Genomic DNA, 19,460 nt, shown 5'->3' with positions numbered 1-19,460 from the left:
CCTACTTTCAAGTATTATATTTGGGATATTTTATTTCATTTCGTTAAATAAATGAGACAATTTTAGTTAAAATTGCTCCCCTGAACAATTTTAAGAAGTGTTAGGTACTTGAAACCATATTGAACTGCAACAATATTACGAGATGGCATTTCCATTGCTAGTGATCACAATAGTACGTCATTTCAATTATTGTAATTTATATTACACTTACATTGTAACATTTTTCATAATAATTCATGACCATGAAAACAACTGATAATCTGCTATGACCTAAACTGAAGATAAAACATTTTGTTGGTCATCCGTACTAACGTTTTCGACAAAAACATATTCTGTTCTCCTTTTGGTCAAATTTGAAACAACGTCATTCTTGCTCGTACGCAAAAAAATAATTGGTTTAGATATACTTTTTAATGTTGAAAAAATATTGTTCATTTTAAACTTCAAATGACATTTAAATGTTTTGTTTATTTATCTAGTTAAAAATGTCAATGTTATGTATTTCATCAGTTAACAAGCAAGACATATAAAAACAACAAAAATAATTGAGAAAAGCTAGACATAACTGAATGTTTGGATGTTAAAATTGTATTAAGAAACATTGTAATAGATGCTGTATAAAAGTTACACTGAATTGAGCCATTATAAAGCTTAAAATTCATATTTTTTTTTCACATAAGTATCATTATTAGTTTATACGAAAGTGCATCTCAAAATATGATTTGTTTATTTACGATAACTATTGCTTTGACCAAAGAAACAATATCTGTTTAGGAATAGTAACAAATTTCGTTCTTTCAAGAATAGTCGAAGTGACTGAAATTAATTAATACAAAATATCTATTTATCTTTCAAGGCCAACTTCACGTTCTGAAACTACCTATAATTAACTGTTCCACGTTTTCTACGAAATAACTATACTTGTATCATCAACTAGCTCTCAATTGTTTAAACACTTTACTTGTAGCACTGGTTCAATATTTGAATATGCTTTGGAAATGCCTGAATGCATTATTTGCAGCAGTATAACGCTACAATACAAATATTAAAAATTTTCTTAATAATATCTGTAACAAAAACATACCTAATTTATTTACAAATGCGTATAACATTTGAACAAACAGAATGTACCTATATAAACAGCCATTTAATATATAATTCTTGTAATTTTCCACATCAGTATTTGTGAATTGAAAAAGAAAGTTTGTGAATGTAATAACAATAGGTATTTAACACATGAAGAAATGAAATTGATAGGTATGAAACAATGAAAAAGCAAGAAAGCATAAAGTGAATGCCATTGCTACTTATTGGTTTGTTTTTTGTTTTGTATTGTTTTAAAATCTCACAAGTTTATCATTAATGGACCGAGTAATATTCCATTAAATTTTTATATTGTAAACCAGCGTTAAAAAAAAATAAATATATATATATATACACACATACAATGCTACGTTTTTAGAATATTGTTAGGTTTATAAATATTTTTTTTTACGTAATAATAATAAGGCAAAATGGAATCTTTGTAGTAAATTACAAATCAGGCAGGTGTCATTAAGTTTATTGTCATTAAGTACCATTCCTGAAGTAATTGTGCAAGTACCATTATGGTGCATAGTACAAATGCTTGTACCTATCCTAAATAAATACAAAAAAAAGCGTTACCGACAAATATTTTGTTGGGATAATGAAATTCTATGGTCAAGACAAAGGAATATACCAACACAATCAGGTCACAAAAATCCATTATCGTGAAAATGACATTGTTTATCAACCGAAACCAATGACAATTTGTTATTCAAATCGCACTTTGAATTTCATTAAAACGAAAATAGGTATATTTATAATAGGTAGGAACCTAACTACAAATGTAAAATATTTTCAATTTCAAATAAATTTTTTTGTGTTTGTAGACAACGAAAAAATAGTGTAACAATTATCTTTTATCGTCTTGTATTTTTACGAAGAATGAAGGAGCAGGAAATAGTTTTAATAAACATTATAATCTTCTATAACTTGAACTTCCATAACCCGAAATCTTTTCTAACTGGAATATTTTTTTGTTTCCTTGACATACTGACATACATATTGTTTAGCATTTATTCCAAACCCTTTATTATTGCGAATTTCTCCATTTCTCTACGTCAGAAACTTTTCTAACTAGAGATTCGATTACGAGTTTTACAATATGATTTCTTTTTAATTCGAATTCCTAGTAATATTCTTCAATTACTCGAAATTTAATGTTTCTTATGGTTGTACATTGATAGAAACAGTGCTAAACTGACCTTTTCTGGTCTTAAAGTTAAGCGTCAGTGTCAGACATCAGTTTAAAAAAAAAATAAATTTCAAGATTTTCCACACTTTTATNTGAAAAATATACACTTACTGACCCCTATACTTAAATGGGTGCTTTATAAAAATGTCTCTTAAAGCTTACACTATTTGTACAATAATACGAAAATACGAATGCCCATTTAATTATAAATATAACAACTAAATAATTGAAAAAAAAAATAATACTTACTTTTGCCTTGTCGTACATTGTAGATAAGGTTATCGAATGCTAGATCCACTTTCGGCCTTTTAGGTAGATGGGTGAGAGTCTTTTGTTTAGGAACGATTTGCACTTTAACCGTGGAACTGCCCCTATTTTGTAATAAAAGACTTTCGTTAGCCATTTCTTCACTTTTCTCGAGTTTCATTTCGTTTCTTTTTTGAACACTCTTACGATTACTGTTAGTACATAACAAACTACTGTCGTTTTAAGTTAAATAACGAAACGATACAGTATTAATAATCAACTTTGTTGTTGAAATTTATTAACGAAAAATTAAAATAAAATAATAATTTAAAACGACAAAACTTGACGATCTAACAGCGACAGCTGACTAATAACAACGCAAAATGTTCTTTCAACACTAGCTAGCAACTCGCCCAAGTTGCTCGTTGCTTGGCTACGTATTTTTCTTTTCATTTTACGATTAATCGTGGTATCGTGTGTACTTTGTACGATAGTATCTGTTCTAAAACAGCTCCTTTGCGCCTGCTCAGTTGAAATTTATGTATAGTTAACAACAAAAGTTGTGTTTGTAATTTTCCGGTACCGAAAACTATTCATATACCGCTTCAGGCAGTGTATAAAGCTTCAGTTAATCTTCGTAAAACATAAAAATACATTTCCTTTATTTTTGCTAATAAATCTTTTTTTTAGTTTTTCGCTTTGAATTTTAAAATTTCATATTTAAAATTGCATTCTTAACATNCGGCAAATTCACTCATTTACAATCGAAATTGTACTTTTTGCGTTGTCATAAAAATTTAGTTTTCTCCCTGTACCACCTTCGTGTGCCAAAATACCAAGATTTTTTTTAATAAAAATTTGTGGAAAGCAACCGTCTTTTATTTAACCATAAAAACGGAAGTTTTTCACAGCCGGTGCAACAAAAACTGAACGGCGTCGCCCTGTCGAACCCTAACTCCTAACGGTTCACTTTATGATAGGGACGATGAGGCGAAGGCATTTGTAGTTCAACTAGTACAAGCTCCCATGTCCCAAAGCACAAAAATGTGTCTTAAATTCCATTAAATTAAATCTACTTTTTAAGATTTTGAAAATGATAAAACATTTTATTTTTTTGTCTCTTATTACATAATTAAATTGATGGGGCAAATTAAAAATTGTTAGGAAAAGATACTTTGATGATCAAAAGACGATTTCTTTTTTCTTGTCTTTTGATCAAAATTCACAAACAATAACTTACTGAAGTTAAGAGATAATTTTTTTTCATTTTTCACAATTTTTTAGCCTAATTTACCACTTAAAAAGTAGATTTTAATAAAATAGAAATTTACCCTTGATATAAAATTTCTTTTGCACACGCTTTAGCTCTGGATAGAATACTAGCGGCTCAAAATTAAGTTTGCAGTCCTAAAAGACGTTTTTGTAATGGATCCGAAAAATCAGAATCGTAGTTTTCAACATATTTTGCATTTTGATGTTCACAATAGCATTGTTAAGTAATTTGAAGTACAAATATGACTATTACTAACGATATAATCTGAATAAAATTTTGTTATGACTGAAAAAAATTAATTTAGGAATCTTTTGAATCTTAATACACTTTTACAATTATATTTAACAGATAATACCTTAAAGAGCAAACTAAAAAAGATGTTTATATAATTATTTTACAGACCACCTTTTATTAACAATAGAGATAAATTTAGCAGCATTAAATTTATAAACATGCTAAGCAATAAAAATTAAATAATTTCTGAGCTTACAAGGTGAATAACTCTTTACTGTAAAAATTATTAAGTTGATAAGTTCAAAGACAAAGGAANTCAACCGTACGTTCAAAAATGATGCTTATCAAATATTAATTATTATTAATAATGTTGCAATTTCTGTGACGTTTCCTACATATAAAGTAATTAAAATATACCGACGTATAAAAACCGGTTTCAATGCTTTGCTGACATATACGTGCAAATTTAAACTGAAAAATTAACAAAATCAAATAATAATAACGAAGCTGCATCATCTCTTCAAGTAATTTTTTCATCATCCCCCAATTTTCCAACTTAACAGATGGAAATTTTTTTCAAATTTAAACAGAATAGTCGTATCGGCCGAAACAATATTCTCTTGACAGTAAATATTTGTGAAAACATTCTTGTGTTTCTCGTATAATGATAATATTTTATTTACTATTTATACCCTTCGTACTTAGCATACAGTTCTTGAAAACATAATCGTCAAGGATATACATTATAATTCATAATAAATATAATTAAATGATTCAAAAGATCGTCGTGTGGATGTTCACGTGCATGAGCAATACGTGGAATAAAAGTTTGTGCGTCACACGAGCAGTCTGAAGCATGTTAATGTTGTTTTAAAAGTATTAGTAGATATCCACAGAAATGCCCAAATGTTAAATAAAACTTTGAACGAATTACGTGAACATCAGTTAATAACAAGTTTTAGAATTTAATACTGCAATCGAACTTCTGTAACTCCTATAAAATCTTCTCTAACTTGAGTATTCTTTTATCTACATATGTAGCACCACAAAGTTGTATTTCACATTTCTAAAATGCCCCAAAATACACGTAACGTACCTCTAGATAGAAATACTGTAAGGGCTATGATTTGACGCTAAATTGTCGCTGAATGTAAATGATACTTTTGCCTATTTTGTCGCGACTCCAGCCTCAATCTGATCATAGAAAAATGATTAGAGGACCGTCAACTGCCACTACACATAGCATACAGGGCAATAGAAAAAGCATTGATAAATTAGCGATAAATTATGGTAATTTTCCAATCGTTTTTCGCTGATCGGGTAGAGGCTGGATGCGCGGCGACAAAATGAATAAAAGAACCATATTTCAGCGACAAATTACAGTCTTCACTGCATTTCTCTACGGTGTTTCTACTTGGAGATACGCTATATGTGGTGCACGTTTTGTACCAATTTGTCTATTTCCCAGTAACCGCCTGGAACGACAAATTTTTGGTTTTAGTAACAAATTAACGACAAATTGTAATGCACCTTAGAAATAAGAAAAATAACTCTGTCGTGCTAGCTTATTATACATTATTTCTTTGTTCATCTGACATATTTTTTCACATTCATTTTTTTCTAACTCAAATTTCGAATGTATAAGTTATCTAATTGATTTTCTTTGGAGAAATCAGCCGCAGCGATAAATAATCGGAGGCTCCAGTTTTTAAACAGAACTATTACAACCACAAACTTTCAAGTATTATATTATGAAAAACAGAAATGACGTAGAGAAATACTGAAAGAGCTATATAGTTTGACGCTAATTTGTCGTTGAATGTCTATAATACTTTTGTCAGTTTTGTTGTAACTCTAGGTTCGACTGATAAGCGAAAAATGATTGGAGGCTCTATATAGACACGGAGAAAATTAAAAACAAAAATTTACATAAACATTAAAACGATATTTACAATTTATCCTACTATCCCGTTGCTTCGTAAGTGAAAATAATAAAAATTACAATTTGGACCCGAATTTGTAAAAATAAAATCCCAGCAGAATTAAATTTACTAGGTATTTTAGTTGATATTACAAACTTAATTGCAATAATTAAGAAAGTTGAAATAATTTTTAAAGAAACATGTCAAAAGTCGAGATTGTTACAAGTTACCTAATAAATTCTACTGTTTCTACGGCAAATTCAGTCATTTACAATCGAAAATTGTAATTTTTTCGTTGTCATAAAAAAATAGTTTTCTCCGTGTAGAATACCGAAATAGAAATATCGGCACTGCTTATACCGGGTACCCAGTTATCCGCTACCCGGCTCTAATCATTATCCGGTGCATCCCTACTTTCAAGTATTATATTTTGGAATACAGGGAAAAAAGCGATTTGGTTACGGTAGAAAAAGACAATACAAACGATTTACTGATTATTGTCTAACATTCTGTTAATTTGAATTTTCTCTAACTCGAACATAATTGGTTCCATGTACGAGGTTCGAATCATGATGTTTTGACTATATTAATTACACCAATTACTAGCAGTGCAAAAAGTAAACATTCGTTTTTTATACATTCACACCCTTTAAGGGGGTGAAAGTAATATTAATAATAATTAAATGATTACTTGTCATTTTCAAAATCACAAATATTTCTTATAATTTCATAGCAATTAAATAAACTTGTTACTTTTAAACATATATTTTCTCTCATCACAACTAAAAAGATACTTATGTTTTTGTTCGGAAGAAACTGTAAACTTGTTTTAAAATAAAAAAACATCAGAACTGGTTTACGAGGCACTCTACCTAATGGTTCATTGAAAATCTGATAATGCAAAACCTAAAAACGTTACAAATTTTCTTTTTGTTTAAAAGTTACAAGTAAAATGAAAAAACAGTTTCAAAGAAGCTATCAAATTCGTTTAGTTTACGTACAAACAACTTAATGCTAGTGTAGTTATGCCTAAGCATTAATTTCAAAAAGGTCGTTAAAAATGTTCGTTTTTAGGTCCAGGCACTGCTATAACGTCATTTATGTTTTGTAATTAGTATTGTTAGTTAGTTATTAATGCGATTATAAATTCTGGTAGCTTCCGTTTCAAAGTCTATTCCGATAATAACCGTATGATTATTTCAGTATGCATTAGGGCAAATCATTTTGGGACATCAAATAGATCGTGCATAAGTATGCGAACTTTTAGGAATTATCATTTATAAATAGTATAATTTGAAAACTGAAAAACAACCGTTCCTGTAAATGTTTTTTGAAGTTGATTGTTATACCTTTGCAGAAATTTTAAAATTACGTATTAATAATTATAGAAAGCACATGTGACAACATATTTTTGTTAAGGTCTGATTATTTTTTATATTTTAAAGAGAAGATGGTATTTTTTAATTACTATATTTTTTATTGTTGACAAAGCACATTTACGACAGCGTACATAAAAGTCGAAAACACAAATGAAGTATAATAATTTTTTGTTACTTAGGTTAACGAACTGATTAAACTTCTTCGTTTGCACAAAATAAGTTTTTTTCAAAAATCAATGTAGCATAAGTATTAAAGTATATACGTAAGTAATTGTTCCTGTTGTATTCTAATTTTTGGTACTAATTTTACACTATTCGTTATACGCATAATGATTTTGCTTTCTATTTTAACAAATAAAAGTGAAAATAGGAATATTGCGTCACCAATAACAGGTTTGAAGAGAGAATCATGTCGCCAAAAGTTATTTGATAAGTAATTACAGAAATCAAAAATGAACTCCAAAGGATTGTTTTATTTGCTTCTGTGTTGAATTGAATTTACTAGGTTTTTATTAATTTTTTTTCTGTTTAGTACCTTGACTTATTTCCTACAACAGATACAAAATACCCTTGCATATAAGAAGAGGTATTAATGTAGCCGTTTCTTTTTTGCGAAAATAGAAAATAACAATCCAAATCGTTATTTCAAAGTGTAGTAAATTAATAAGTACCTGTTGTTGGCAAAACTAAATAATTTATCCATTTCTCTCTTTTACTGTCACACACTGATTACTTCCACAATTTCTTGTGCACTGTCTTATGAATTACTGAGAATTTCTTTGAAACCTGTTGTACTGAACGCGGATGACCCTGTTAAAAAAGTACAGCTTCTTGTTTGTTCAGTTAAACTTTTACCAGCATAAATAAAATTAAATTGCACAATGCATAGATGTAAAATATTGTAAACTTAGCATGAATAACTCGTTTTCTATTAAGAGTATTCTATCGCAGTAAAAAAAATTGAAATCTGCCATTATGTTCAAAAATATTCTTTAATAACATTTTATTTACCCCTTAAATGTTTCAGCTTTTAGTAGTCTTTCGCTTTACTTTAAATTATTTTTTATTTCTCTGCAATACGTATGTTTTTCTTATTTATTGTTGAACACTGAGCGATACACGTTTAATAAGTTTTGTAAAGTCCCGCCGTAAAACTTACCTGCCGACATCTTACGACTAGTAGATGAATTACTTTATCAAAACTAGAATATTCCAGAAATTTCTATAACACTATAAAAGGTCAGCTGTTGCGCTTTTGCAGTTTTACTAGTTCCACGGTGCTGTCGTTTGTTTACGAGAGTGGTTATTGTTTTTCGTGATTAGTAAGAAAAAAAGGTGTCAGATTGTATTAACGTGTGTTGGATATGTTTAACTTTTGAATTTGCGTTAAGCAAAGGATTTGTTGTTTGTGTGCAAAATACAAAAACGCCTGTGAGTTCGAACCGGGAGTCAATATTATGAATATTATGACTGGTGACCCATACAATAAGCGTTTTCCTCAGACATTATCGGAATACACAAACAGTTGTTTCTCAAATCCTGAATTCGGAATGCATTCGCAACAAGAACCAGTGACTGCTCCAAATCCTGATGAACTTGGATTCTCGCGATACAATGAAAATTACAGTCCTTTCCAAATGGGGATCTACGATCAGTGTCAAGTTCCAGCTTCTGGACCTTTCCAATTTAATTTGCCAAACTTATTAAGCAGCACTTCAAACAGCTTCTTATTTTCTTCATCACAATCTAATGCACCACAAGGGTTACCATCTAGTTCAGTTGTGCACTTCCCCTTTGCTAATGATGCTTTTACTCAACCAAGTTACCAGAAAAACTTGAATAATTTCACAGAAAAACTGAATGGTGCTTTCAGTGAATCAAGTAAATTTATGAGGGATATTTATAGATGCAAACGTAAACCAGAATCTATTGAGTAAGTATGGTACAATATAGTACTAGATGCACCTTTTCCTTGTTGTTTTTAATGCGCATTCTACTTAACAGTTAAAAGTGACAATTGCAGTACTACAGGTATTATCATGAAGGTAATAGGTAAAAGTTGCTTAAAAACTGAATACCTCAATTCCTTAATTCAAAGAGGAATGGTAATTTGAAGAACTATTTAACTTCTAAAAGATACTGAAGTTTGGTCTTAGGGCTGGTGTTTTTAGATCAGATACTACTACCACAAGTAATAACTTTAATCTTTATCTGTTATAGAATAATTGCACTTTAAGGATTACTGCTTGGTGTCTAGAATGCGCATTCTGATTAACTGGATGATTTCAGTTTTATACAAAAAGGTAGTAAGTTTTTTCATGTGGCTTTCTAGTGTAACTCGTAGGGGATTTTAAAATAACAATCCAATATGTTTTTCACTCTCCGTGTTATAGCATATTTCATTTTGATAGCTTGCCACCATTTAAACAACACATTACAGAAGAAAAGATGGCAGAGAGTATGAGTCGACTGCACATTAATTCAGAAACACCTGTCAGCTGCAGTGAACCAGAAGATAAGAAAATGCAAAGATTGTATATGTGTGATGAGATGCGGCGATTGCAAGCAGAATCAATCATACCCCATCAGATATTGTCCAAGATTGCAAGACCATGCACTGCATTGGTCCCATGGACACCACCAGTAGTTTCATTACCTGGTACAAGTGGGGTATCAAATAATGGTGGCAATGACAACAACAACAACAATAATAACGATGATGAATTGGATAATTACACTTCAGACAGCGATAAATCTGCGATTGAAATTGAAGTAGAACCCAATCCTAATATGGATTTGGACTTGTGATGTGTCTAGGTGATGAAGTATTAAATATAAGGCTACGTAATACTATAATAAATGTTCTAATATGACTGATTTTGCCATTTTCCTTTTTTAATTTTCGGTAACTTTAATGAAGTGTATTTTAACAACAATTGCAAATTTTGTGAATCATCTGTACATTCTCAGAAATAAATGTCCTAAATATCCAGTTTTTGTTTTATTTTTTGTGTGTATTTCTGCAACTGTAACATATAATTAGAAAGAACAATCATTAATCAGGATATATAAGTCCCGTGGAGATCTGCTTAGTCGTGTAGGAGATAAGTCTATACATTCAATGTCTAGACCTATGACGTAATTAAGATGTTTTATTTTTCAGACTAGCTGTTTTGTATCTTTGATCCTGGTCATAGATAATATCCTGGTTTCACTCATAGATAAAAGATATTAAATATTATGAAACGTAAATCTGTGGTTTCATACATAACCTAATTGCTTATGTTAATTGTGGTTAATTGCTTCATAACCTAGTTGTGTTACACCGGTCTTTAGACATTTTTATCGGTATTTAGTCGTGTTTTCCCTAATTAAATTAAAACCAAACCCGTAATCGCTCTAATGTACCCCTTTACATTTTAAATCCCCTTTATTTATATCATGCCTAACATATAAATACCTAAACGAAAGTGGCATTTGTATGAGATTAACAAGTTGTTATTGTTAATTAACAATGCAAAGTGTTTAAAATATCTGATTAATTTGTTCAGATTGTGGCTAACATAAAATTGTGATAAAATAACAAAGTGAAAAATGGCAAATGGACCCATTGCAGAACGTAATAGAGATGCTACAATTTATGTTGGTGGCTTAGATGATAAAGTGACAGAGTCTTTATTATGGGAATTGTTTGTTCAAGCAGGTCCTTTGGTAAATGTTCATATGCCAAAGGATAGGGTTACAATGATGCATCAAGGATATGGCTTTGTAGAATTCATGGGAGAGGAAGATGCAGATTATGCAATTAAAATAATCAATATGATTAAGTTATATGGAAAACCTATAAGAGTGAATAAGGCATCAGCTCATCAAAAGAATTTGGATGTAGGGGCAAATATATTTATAGGAAATCTAGATCCTGAAGTAGATGAGAAACTTTTGTATGATACTTTTTCTGCCTTTGGAGTTATACTTCAAACCCCTAAGATAATGAGGGATCCAGAAACAGGAAATTCAAAAGGATTTGCCTTTATAAATTTTGCCAGTTTTGAAGCTTCTGATGCAGCAATTGAGGCGATGAATGGTCAGTATTTGTGTAATAGGCCCATATCAGTGTCATATGCCTTTAAGAAAGATGCTAAAGGCGAAAGACATGGCTCAGCAGCTGAAAGATTGCTTGCGGCGCAGAACCCGTTGTCACAAGCAGATCGACCTCATCAATTATTTGCAGATGCACCACCTATGAATATGATGCCACCTGTTATGACTATGGCCCCGCCACCACCACCAGTAATTCTAGCAGGTAATTAATAAATTGAAGTGCTATAACATATATCATAATTAATCCAGTTTCAAAAAACTAATATAACATTTTATAGGAATGATGCCTCCACCTCCTCCGACACCCACAAGTATGCCGCCCCCACCACCTCCTCCAGTTCCACCACCAGCTGCCTTTCCTTCTGGTATTCCTCCACCTCCTTTGCCCCCCTCTCAACCGCCTCTGCCTCCTGGTGCGCCACCAGCGCCTCCTACTTCGGTTTCTTTAGGAAGACCTCCACCACCTCCTACTCCTACATCCCAACCTCCATCATCTTTACCACCGAATGCGCCTCCACCACCGCGTATGATGCCTCCACCGCCAAACTGGCAAGGTCCTCCACCTCCAGGAGGTTCAGCGAATTTGCCACCGAATTTACCTCCACCGCTTCCACCTGGAGCCAGACCACCCCCAAATTGGAGACCACCACCGCCTTTCGGAGCACCCGGAAGACCTCCATTTCCACCACGTGGTCCACCGCCACCTCCTCCCAATCAATTCGATGGAAATTATACTGAAGGAAATTGGTAAAAAATTGGCACTAATAGTATTTCAAGTTGAATCGATTACGATATGAAGAAACGCTAAGGTGATTAAATCAAGGACAATTAAAAATTAGGTCATATTTGTATTTTTTTATAGAATTAAATGAATTACAGAGTTTTGTATTAATTGTAAAATTATTCATTCGTTTTTTTTTTTAATTTCCGTAGTACTTGAGATGTTTTCGGTTTCAATTTTTTTTTTTTAAGTAGCATTAATTAAATATTCGTTTTGTGACCTTGTTCTTATTTTAGGAATTGTTTAGATATAGCTGAATTGTGTAAAATACAAATAAGATCCTTTATACGGTTACATTACCTTTTATGCTAAAATAAATCATCTTTTTGAACATTTACATAGATTTTATTGTTGTGCTTTTATGCCGGAATTATACAAACAATCACTATCACTGATAACAATAAATACATAACACTACAACAAATAATTCAGTATATTATTTATATTAAGGAATTATATTAGTTACTGTTCTTTCTTCTCTTCTGCGGTTTTTTCTTGAATACTTTTTTGTTGATTTTGAACAGATTCTTCTAGGGGCTCAGCGGCATAACCGAATTCGTTTCTTCTTGTTTTATCTACACGATAAATCCATCTTTGGTACAAGAAAACAAGGAATACTATGTCATCGCGGAAACATCCTAGTCTGTATAACGTTGGCATTTTTATTACAAAAGCAAACATGTCATCAATGAAAGTATTTAAAAATTTGTAAGTTAACATTCTCCATGGAAGATGGGCGACTGATTTGAGTTTATAATTTATAAAAAGCTGTGGGGTCATCATTATAAAACCAAAAGTTAAAAGATATCCATACAGCATATCTAAAATGAATGAATACCATCCCTTATGCTCAAGGTAAATTAGAGCATAGACTCCATATCCTAAAAGTAGCGGGAAGCAGACCCACGACAAATATTTAAATGCGAGATCGTCATAGGTTTTAGTACTGCTCTCTATATATGAACTTTTGTTTTGAAATTTAATTTTGCCATCTACCCTTTTTATATCAATTACTTTGGTAATTTTCCATAATTCGATACACAATCCACCAAAACACCCTATACGGATTAACATGTTTGTATCATTATCTAATACATACAATAGAACAATTAAGGATTGAAAAACTCCAAAAATGATCGATCTGACTGAAAGACCTTCCAAAGAATTGCGATTATTCCAAAACTGAATATCATTTTTGAAAGCAAGCAGTTCAAAAACAGAATGTAATAATGAGACAGCTATAGTAAGAGCTAATAAATAGGGGTTTGTTTCCAACAATGTCTGCTTTAAGGTGTCTTGTTCATCATCATTATCTGTTTCATTTTCATCCCACATACTCCATTTATGACGGAGATTTTGGGCAGCATACAATTGCCACCTGAATAAAGAGATTGGTTGAAATGTTATGTGGAACTTTAAACTTTCATTAAGTGGCTTATAATCTTTTGCAAGATTCCAAAAATCATTTGGAAATAATACTGGCTTGTACAATCTCCCATTATCGGTAAATTTAATATATTCATCTAATGGTGTAGGCACTGTACCATAGGTCCACCCAGTAAAGTCAACTACTATGTTCAATGTTATATTTGGATGCCAATGTGAAACAATTTTTTCATCAACTATTTTAGGTTCTTCACTTTGCCCAGTAATTAAATTTTTAGTAGACTTTGATTTAAGTTTCTTAAACTTATTCAATTGATATTTAGCATATAAAATTTTATTTCTTCCATAATCTTGTGATTTGGGGTCAGGTGATTCACCTAGTTTGGTAATGTAACTATGTAGATATAGAGAACCATTATTTTGTAAATGCTGTGTAATTGGAATTTCGGTTTCATGTGCATAAATGCCATCGTTGTTTTCCCCTGAAGTCCAGTCTCCATATATTAAGTTTTTCTTCACCCACACTAAATTTTCTACATGAAAATTTTCATTAGTTTCGTTTTCTGTTATGTACACAAAAAGAGACATTCTTGTTCCATTTGGAAATAAGTTTTTTGCTGGTCCCACACCTGATTCACTGCCTGGTGTTCCAGTTACATTTACTGTTGTAGGTGGTGGAGAACGGAGTCGAAAAAAAGACGTTATAAAATAAATTATTAAAATACGAACAAGTATTGGCTTTAAAATAGATACAAATGATTGAAATCTGGAAGGTTGCCTTTCTGGCTCTGCTTGACTGACCTAAAAATCACATTATATTTCATCAAGTTTTATTAACAATTACTGTATAATTATATTCCTATAAGACTTACCGCATTTTCAGTTTCTGCATTCTCATTAATAGGTTGGTTTTGATTTAACTGTACCTCGTTTTCTGGCATATTAAAAACAATCAATTTGTAATTTATTAATTATACTATGATGACTTGAATTACGTTTGTCTTCAACTACTGTAGACATATAAAATTATTTTAACGTGAAAACGTTGTAACAAATAATATTCCGCAAGGATACCTGTGATACAATTACAGCAGGTACACCAAATAATTAATTAAATTTAATTTTGACAAGCAAAAATGACAAACGTCACTAATTCAATACATAATTATGGTTAAATAACCTCAGTCGAGAATAGAAAGTAATAGAATTTCTCAGAAATAGTTTGAGTTTTTTTAAAATAAGGCAGTTGTTTTAACATTATCAAAGTATAATTTTATTGTTCATAATAATTAATCAACTACACATTTTAAAAAAAATGTAAATTAATTATGTGGATGATATCCTTAAGGCGATTATTTTGCCACTTACATTTTTAAAGATGTTTTCAATGACCTTGATATTTTCGACAGCCTTTGTTAATGTTATAGTTTTATATGGCTAGTTTTGCATTAATTCAAACAAATCGATTACTATATTAATAAATAAACTAAAAATAAAAAATGAACCAGGACAAAGAAAAAGGTGTATAGTTCTCATAGTATAAGGTATAACTTTAGTTAAGTCGTTTTATTTTAGCAGATCAAAAAGTTGGTGGAGATGGGTTAACGAAAAAACAAAGACGAGCTTTAAAAGTTAGTGCAAAAACTGCAGGAACTTCTCCCAACGAAATTTTAAATAATATACATATTACTAATACAAAAGATATTAAGAAAGATGTAGTTTTCAAGAGTAATGAAAATGTAAAATGTCCTACTCAAAACAAGCCACAAGTGGTTACTGTAGAAAAACATTTTAAAAGTGAACCTTCTGAAGACAAACCGAGTATAGATAGAACAAAAAATGTAGATATCAAAGGTGAATTAAGTAAAGCTGAAGTAAGAGCTCAACGTCGAGCAATTCAAGAAGCCCAGAGATTAGCAAAACAGCAAAAAACTCAAGAGAAAATAGATAAAGCTGATGAGAAAAAACCTCAGATAGTATCTAAAGATAAGGAAAAGCCTAAAGTTGAAAAAAAACCTAAACTTAAAGTTGCCCAGAAAATTATAAAACCAAAAGAAACTAAAGTTCAGTTATTTAGTCATCTGTCTGTTGCAACAAAAGAGAAAGGGAGCGTAGTAGTGGAAGAAGTTCACCCAGCATTTGTTAGATTAGGAGCTCAGTATGCATCAAAAACAATTTTAGGTTCAAATGCAAGATGTTTGGCTCTTCTTTCAGCTCTTAAGTCTCTAATAGAAAGTTTTGAAAGCCCCCCAGAGCAGGAGTTTTGTAGATCTTTAGAAGTAGCATTGCAAAATTGTGTTAATTATCTTCAAATATATAGACCTATTGCTGTCTCAATGACCAATGTCCTTAGATATTTTAAATTGGTTCTGGCTGAGCTGAAGACAAATCTTCAAGATATTGAAAAGAAGAACAGTTTAATTAAATGGATAGATGATTACATGCACGATGAAATTGGAAAAGCAGGGGAGGCAATAAGTATGAAGGTAGAAGGAAAAATATCTAATGGTGACACTATACTTACTTATGGCTGGTAATTTTACTTTATTTTATTTATATTTTTCTTTTACTTTATACCTCTCTCTTAATGTTAAGAAAAGTTTAGTTTTGGAAGGCTGAATTACTTCACAAATACATATTACATTTAATCAAGTAATTGGAGCTCCTTTTATAAAATAGGACCTATTTTAGATTTTCATTGTTGGTTTCCTCCAATGATGAAGGCCAAGTAAATGGAAGTACTATAAGTTACTAATAATCATACTCAGTAGTTAGTCACCTTTTTATGAAATCATTTTTAATTAAAAATGAAAAACCAATGGACTTTTTTTGCAAAAACTGCTTGACCAAATTTAGTCAGCTACATATAATTTGATAGTTAAGTGGTATTAGAACATAAAAATAATATAAAGTTGTTGTTAAAGTTCCCATACAATTATCAAAGAAAAGTATATTTCATAATCTTATTGATTTATAATCAATTTACATTGATACATAAAATTCTATAAGTAGGGGACAGTTTGTTATACATAAACTGGGTAAATAAATAATAAATTGAATCATTTCATGAATTTTTAGCTCGTCGTTAGTTCTACGAATATTATTAGAAGCACACAATAAAAACAAAAAGCAGTTCAGGGTTATTGTAGTAGATGCTAATCCCCTTTTTGAAGGAAAAGAAATGCTTCGTAGACTGGTTAATGCTGGAATTGAATGCACTTATGTACTGATAAACGCTATTAGTTTTGTAATGAATAAAGCTACTAAAGTACTTTTGGGCGTCCATGCTCTTCTAGCAAATGGTTATGTTATGTCCCGAATAGGAACTGCACAAATAGCTCTTATTGCAAAGACATACAGTAAACCCGTTCTTGTTTGTTGTGAAACGTACAAGTTCTGTGAGAGAGTTCAAACTGACTCCATAGTTTTTAATGAGATTGGTATGTCTTTTATTTGTTCTTATTATTTTTTTTTATAAAGATTAAATTATTAGGAGATCCCAACGAGTTAATAAGGCCATCTGAGAAGAAACAAGCAGATAACGTGAATGCGAAATTGACTCATTTAAATTTAATGTATGATGTTACCCCACCAGACTTGGTGACAGCTGTTGCCACCGAACTTGCTATTTTGCCTTGCACAAGTGTACCCGTCATTTTACGTATAGATCTTGAAAAGTCGAAAAAGTGACACAGTTGTCAATGGCTAATACTTGAGCAGCTTCTATTTTGATCTATTTATTTTTATTACATAGCAATATATAAATAAATAAATAAATAAACTTACGTCCATATTTGGTGTGTCTGGTTTGGGGGGTGTCAAACTTTTCGTATTGTTCAACAAATCGTGGGGTAACGGAGGCGGAGGCCAATTTGTAAAATTACCTTTGCCCTTTGCGTCTTTCGTTTGGTCCTGATGAAATGATGGCATCACATCCAGACCATACACTACAAATATTACAATAAACAATTGTATTGTACTTAAAATGTAAAAAAAAAAAAAAACGATGTGATTACCTGCCAATTCTTTATTTAAAACGAGACTGCACTTTCGTCTTGATTTACGTAACACAGCGACGAAGTTCAATTCGTTTAATAGCCCTTCCATTGAATGAAAATTGTAATCGGTACACTTTAAGGGTCTGCCGTACTTTTTTGCATACAAACCGCTCAAATTGTTTAGAGGAATCAATCCTTTGTTCTCCTGGAGAATGTGATAGATTTGGGCAGCCNTTTGGTCAGTTATTATTATTACTATTTCAATTATTTTTAATTTTTAATAAATTAATTAACAAAGTGCATGTAGTCAGATTTTTTGTAAGGGTGCTCTTTACTACTCTTCTTTTTCAAACTAAAATTTTTCAGTTTCTATTAGTAAAATTTGGTTTGTCAGATTTTGACAATTTTCTTTAAAGTGGATGAGAACAAAGTGTGTGGGGTCAATTTACCCTCTCAACCCTCTCTTTGGATCTAGAACCTTACAATTTTTGGCTATAAAAATTACATGCTATATAATGCGCATATTTTATAAAATTCGTGTATCAGATTTTGGAAATTTTGATTGAAGACGATGGGGTCAAAATGAGTAGTCAATTTTTTTGTAAGGATGCTATCAACTTTTCCCAACATTACTCGTGTTATAATTTGCATATTTTTCAAAATTTGAACAGAACGAAATTTAAGTGTGTAATGACAGATCTGTTGTGACTAAGCTCTTTACCCTCTTTTTGAATCCAAAGCGTTGTAATTTTTGGTCCTAAAAAATGCATATTATTGGAAGTTCAATTGTCAGATTTTGATAATTCTGTAGAAGAAGCGGGGTAAGGAGATAATTATGATACGATCTGCTTTTATACTTACAATAAGTTTTGCAGTTTTATTGGGATAATTTTCTGTAATGGTGTATCAGTTTCTATTCATTTACGAATTAAACTGAGTTAGTATAATTGAACGCACCTATGAAATCAATTATCAATGAATTATAAGTATAGAAGAAGTTTTCATCTATGGGCTTCTGGCTCGTTTCGTCTTCATTATCTACGATCATCATTTCGTCTTCGGTCTTGGAAAGGGAGACATGTCACCATTTGTGTTGTTCATAAATAGAAACGACACGTGAAGGTATTTAGCTCTAATACTTATTCAAATTTCATTTGATCGTGTGGAATGCGTTTCAATTTAGCGTTTGATTGGTTTCAATTAGCGTTGCTTCGACAACATACAACTAATGATATTAAATTGTTTTAACAGGTTTATATTACAACATAATAAATGTACATGGAGAGGGTAAATCAAGACAAAAAGTAAAAAGGATTCAAAACCCTTTAATGTTCCCGCCCCTTGACTGTGAAAGGTGCGATTTTTAGAAAATATATGCAGTCCGATTTACGCTGATACATATAAGGTTGCAATGCGATGTGTGGTTATTGTTAAGAGACACTTCTCTTTATCAACGCTTAGGAATAAATCTCTAGTACCGTAGAGTAATTCTCCAGGTAAGCAGTTGTTTTTCTATTATATTGAAGTTACTTAGTTTTCATAGTAATCGAAGCGATCTGTGGCATCTATGGTTTTATTTCTAACAGTTATCTATTGTTTACAGCATAAATCGATGTTATCGTGCATCTACGGGATTCTCTTTTAACTATCTATAGCCCACTGTATAAATTGACATCGTACATCTACGGTTATTTCTATAGCCTTTAACATTTATCTATGACATCTCGTCTCCATTTTATAATAAGCTGTTTTGCTTTCGTTTTTGTACATGTTTTTAATTATATTACATATTTTACTTAATTTAAACATTCCTTCTTTAGTTGATAGTATAACTAATACTTTTTTTGTCCATCTCTACAGAT

General features: G+C 31.1%; 5 protein-coding genes across 7 annotated transcripts in view; 3 read left to right on the top strand and 2 right to left on the bottom strand.

The window, feature by feature from the left end:
* LOC108733339 (ATP-binding cassette sub-family G member 4) overlaps nt 1–8,100 on the bottom strand; it is a 23,074-nt gene extending 14,974 nt beyond the window's left edge. Inside the window, exons 1-2 of one of the 2 annotated variants that reach the window (XM_018464443.2) lie at nt 8,004–8,100; nt 2,528–2,649 (exon numbers count right to left, since the gene is read on the bottom strand). In XM_018464443.2, the coding sequence (XP_018319945.1) occupies nt 2,528–2,649; nt 8,004–8,035 (154 nt within the window). In that variant the 5' untranslated portion in view covers nt 8,036–8,100. Of the gene's footprint in view, nt 1–2,527; nt 2,706–8,003 lie in introns of those variants that run through there. The other variant, XM_018464442.2, reaches the window with a different exon arrangement.
* Nucleotides 8,101–8,581: 481 nt separating this feature from the next.
* Nucleotides 8,582–10,324, top strand: LOC108733340. The gene is made up of 2 exons (XM_018464444.2): nt 8,582–9,265; nt 9,744–10,324. Exons 1-2 carry the CDS (start codon nt 8,790–8,792, stop codon nt 10,138–10,140), a joined length of 873 nt encoding a protein of 290 aa, XP_018319946.1. The 5' UTR covers nt 8,582–8,789; the 3' UTR covers nt 10,141–10,324.
* Nucleotides 10,325–10,926: 602 nt separating this feature from the next.
* On the top strand, nt 10,927–12,551 carry LOC108733348 (splicing factor 3B subunit 4). The gene is made up of 2 exons (XM_018464457.1): nt 10,927–11,635; nt 11,712–12,551. The coding sequence occupies exons 1-2, from the start codon at nt 10,927–10,929 to the stop codon at nt 12,182–12,184; spliced, it is 1,182 nt and encodes a 393-aa protein (XP_018319959.1). The 3' UTR covers nt 12,185–12,551.
* On the bottom strand, nt 12,391–14,729 carry LOC108733346 (cleft lip and palate transmembrane protein 1 homolog). Its single transcript, XM_018464454.1, has 2 exons — nt 14,473–14,729; nt 12,391–14,401 (listed from the first exon to the last, which is right to left on the bottom strand). The coding sequence occupies exons 1-2, from the start codon at nt 14,539–14,541 to the stop codon at nt 12,677–12,679; spliced, it is 1,794 nt and encodes a 597-aa protein (XP_018319956.1). The 5' UTR covers nt 14,542–14,729; the 3' UTR covers nt 12,391–12,676.
* Nucleotides 14,730–14,982: 253 nt separating this feature from the next.
* On the top strand, nt 14,983–17,374 carry LOC108733347 (translation initiation factor eIF-2B subunit delta). Of its 2 annotated transcripts, none has more exons than XM_018464456.2 (4): nt 14,983–15,121; nt 15,179–16,133; nt 16,679–17,040; nt 17,094–17,374. In XM_018464456.2, exons 1-4 carry the CDS (start codon nt 15,100–15,102, stop codon nt 17,288–17,290), a joined length of 1,536 nt encoding a protein of 511 aa, XP_018319958.1. In that variant the 5' UTR covers nt 14,983–15,099; the 3' UTR covers nt 17,291–17,374. The 2 variants fall into 2 exon arrangements, with proteins under 2 accessions (XP_018319958.1, XP_018319957.1); XM_018464455.2 differs by having other exon boundaries at nt 15,176–16,133.
* The last annotated feature ends 2,086 nt before the right edge of the window (nt 17,375–19,460 follow it).

The sequence above is a fragment of the Agrilus planipennis genome, unplaced genomic scaffold, assembly GCF_000699045.2.
Source record: "Agrilus planipennis isolate EAB-ADULT unplaced genomic scaffold, Apla_2.0 scaffold12, whole genome shotgun sequence".
Lineage (NCBI taxonomy): Eukaryota > Metazoa > Arthropoda > Insecta > Coleoptera > Buprestidae > Agrilus > Agrilus planipennis.
This window is presented reverse-complemented; position numbering and strand designations above follow the sequence as displayed.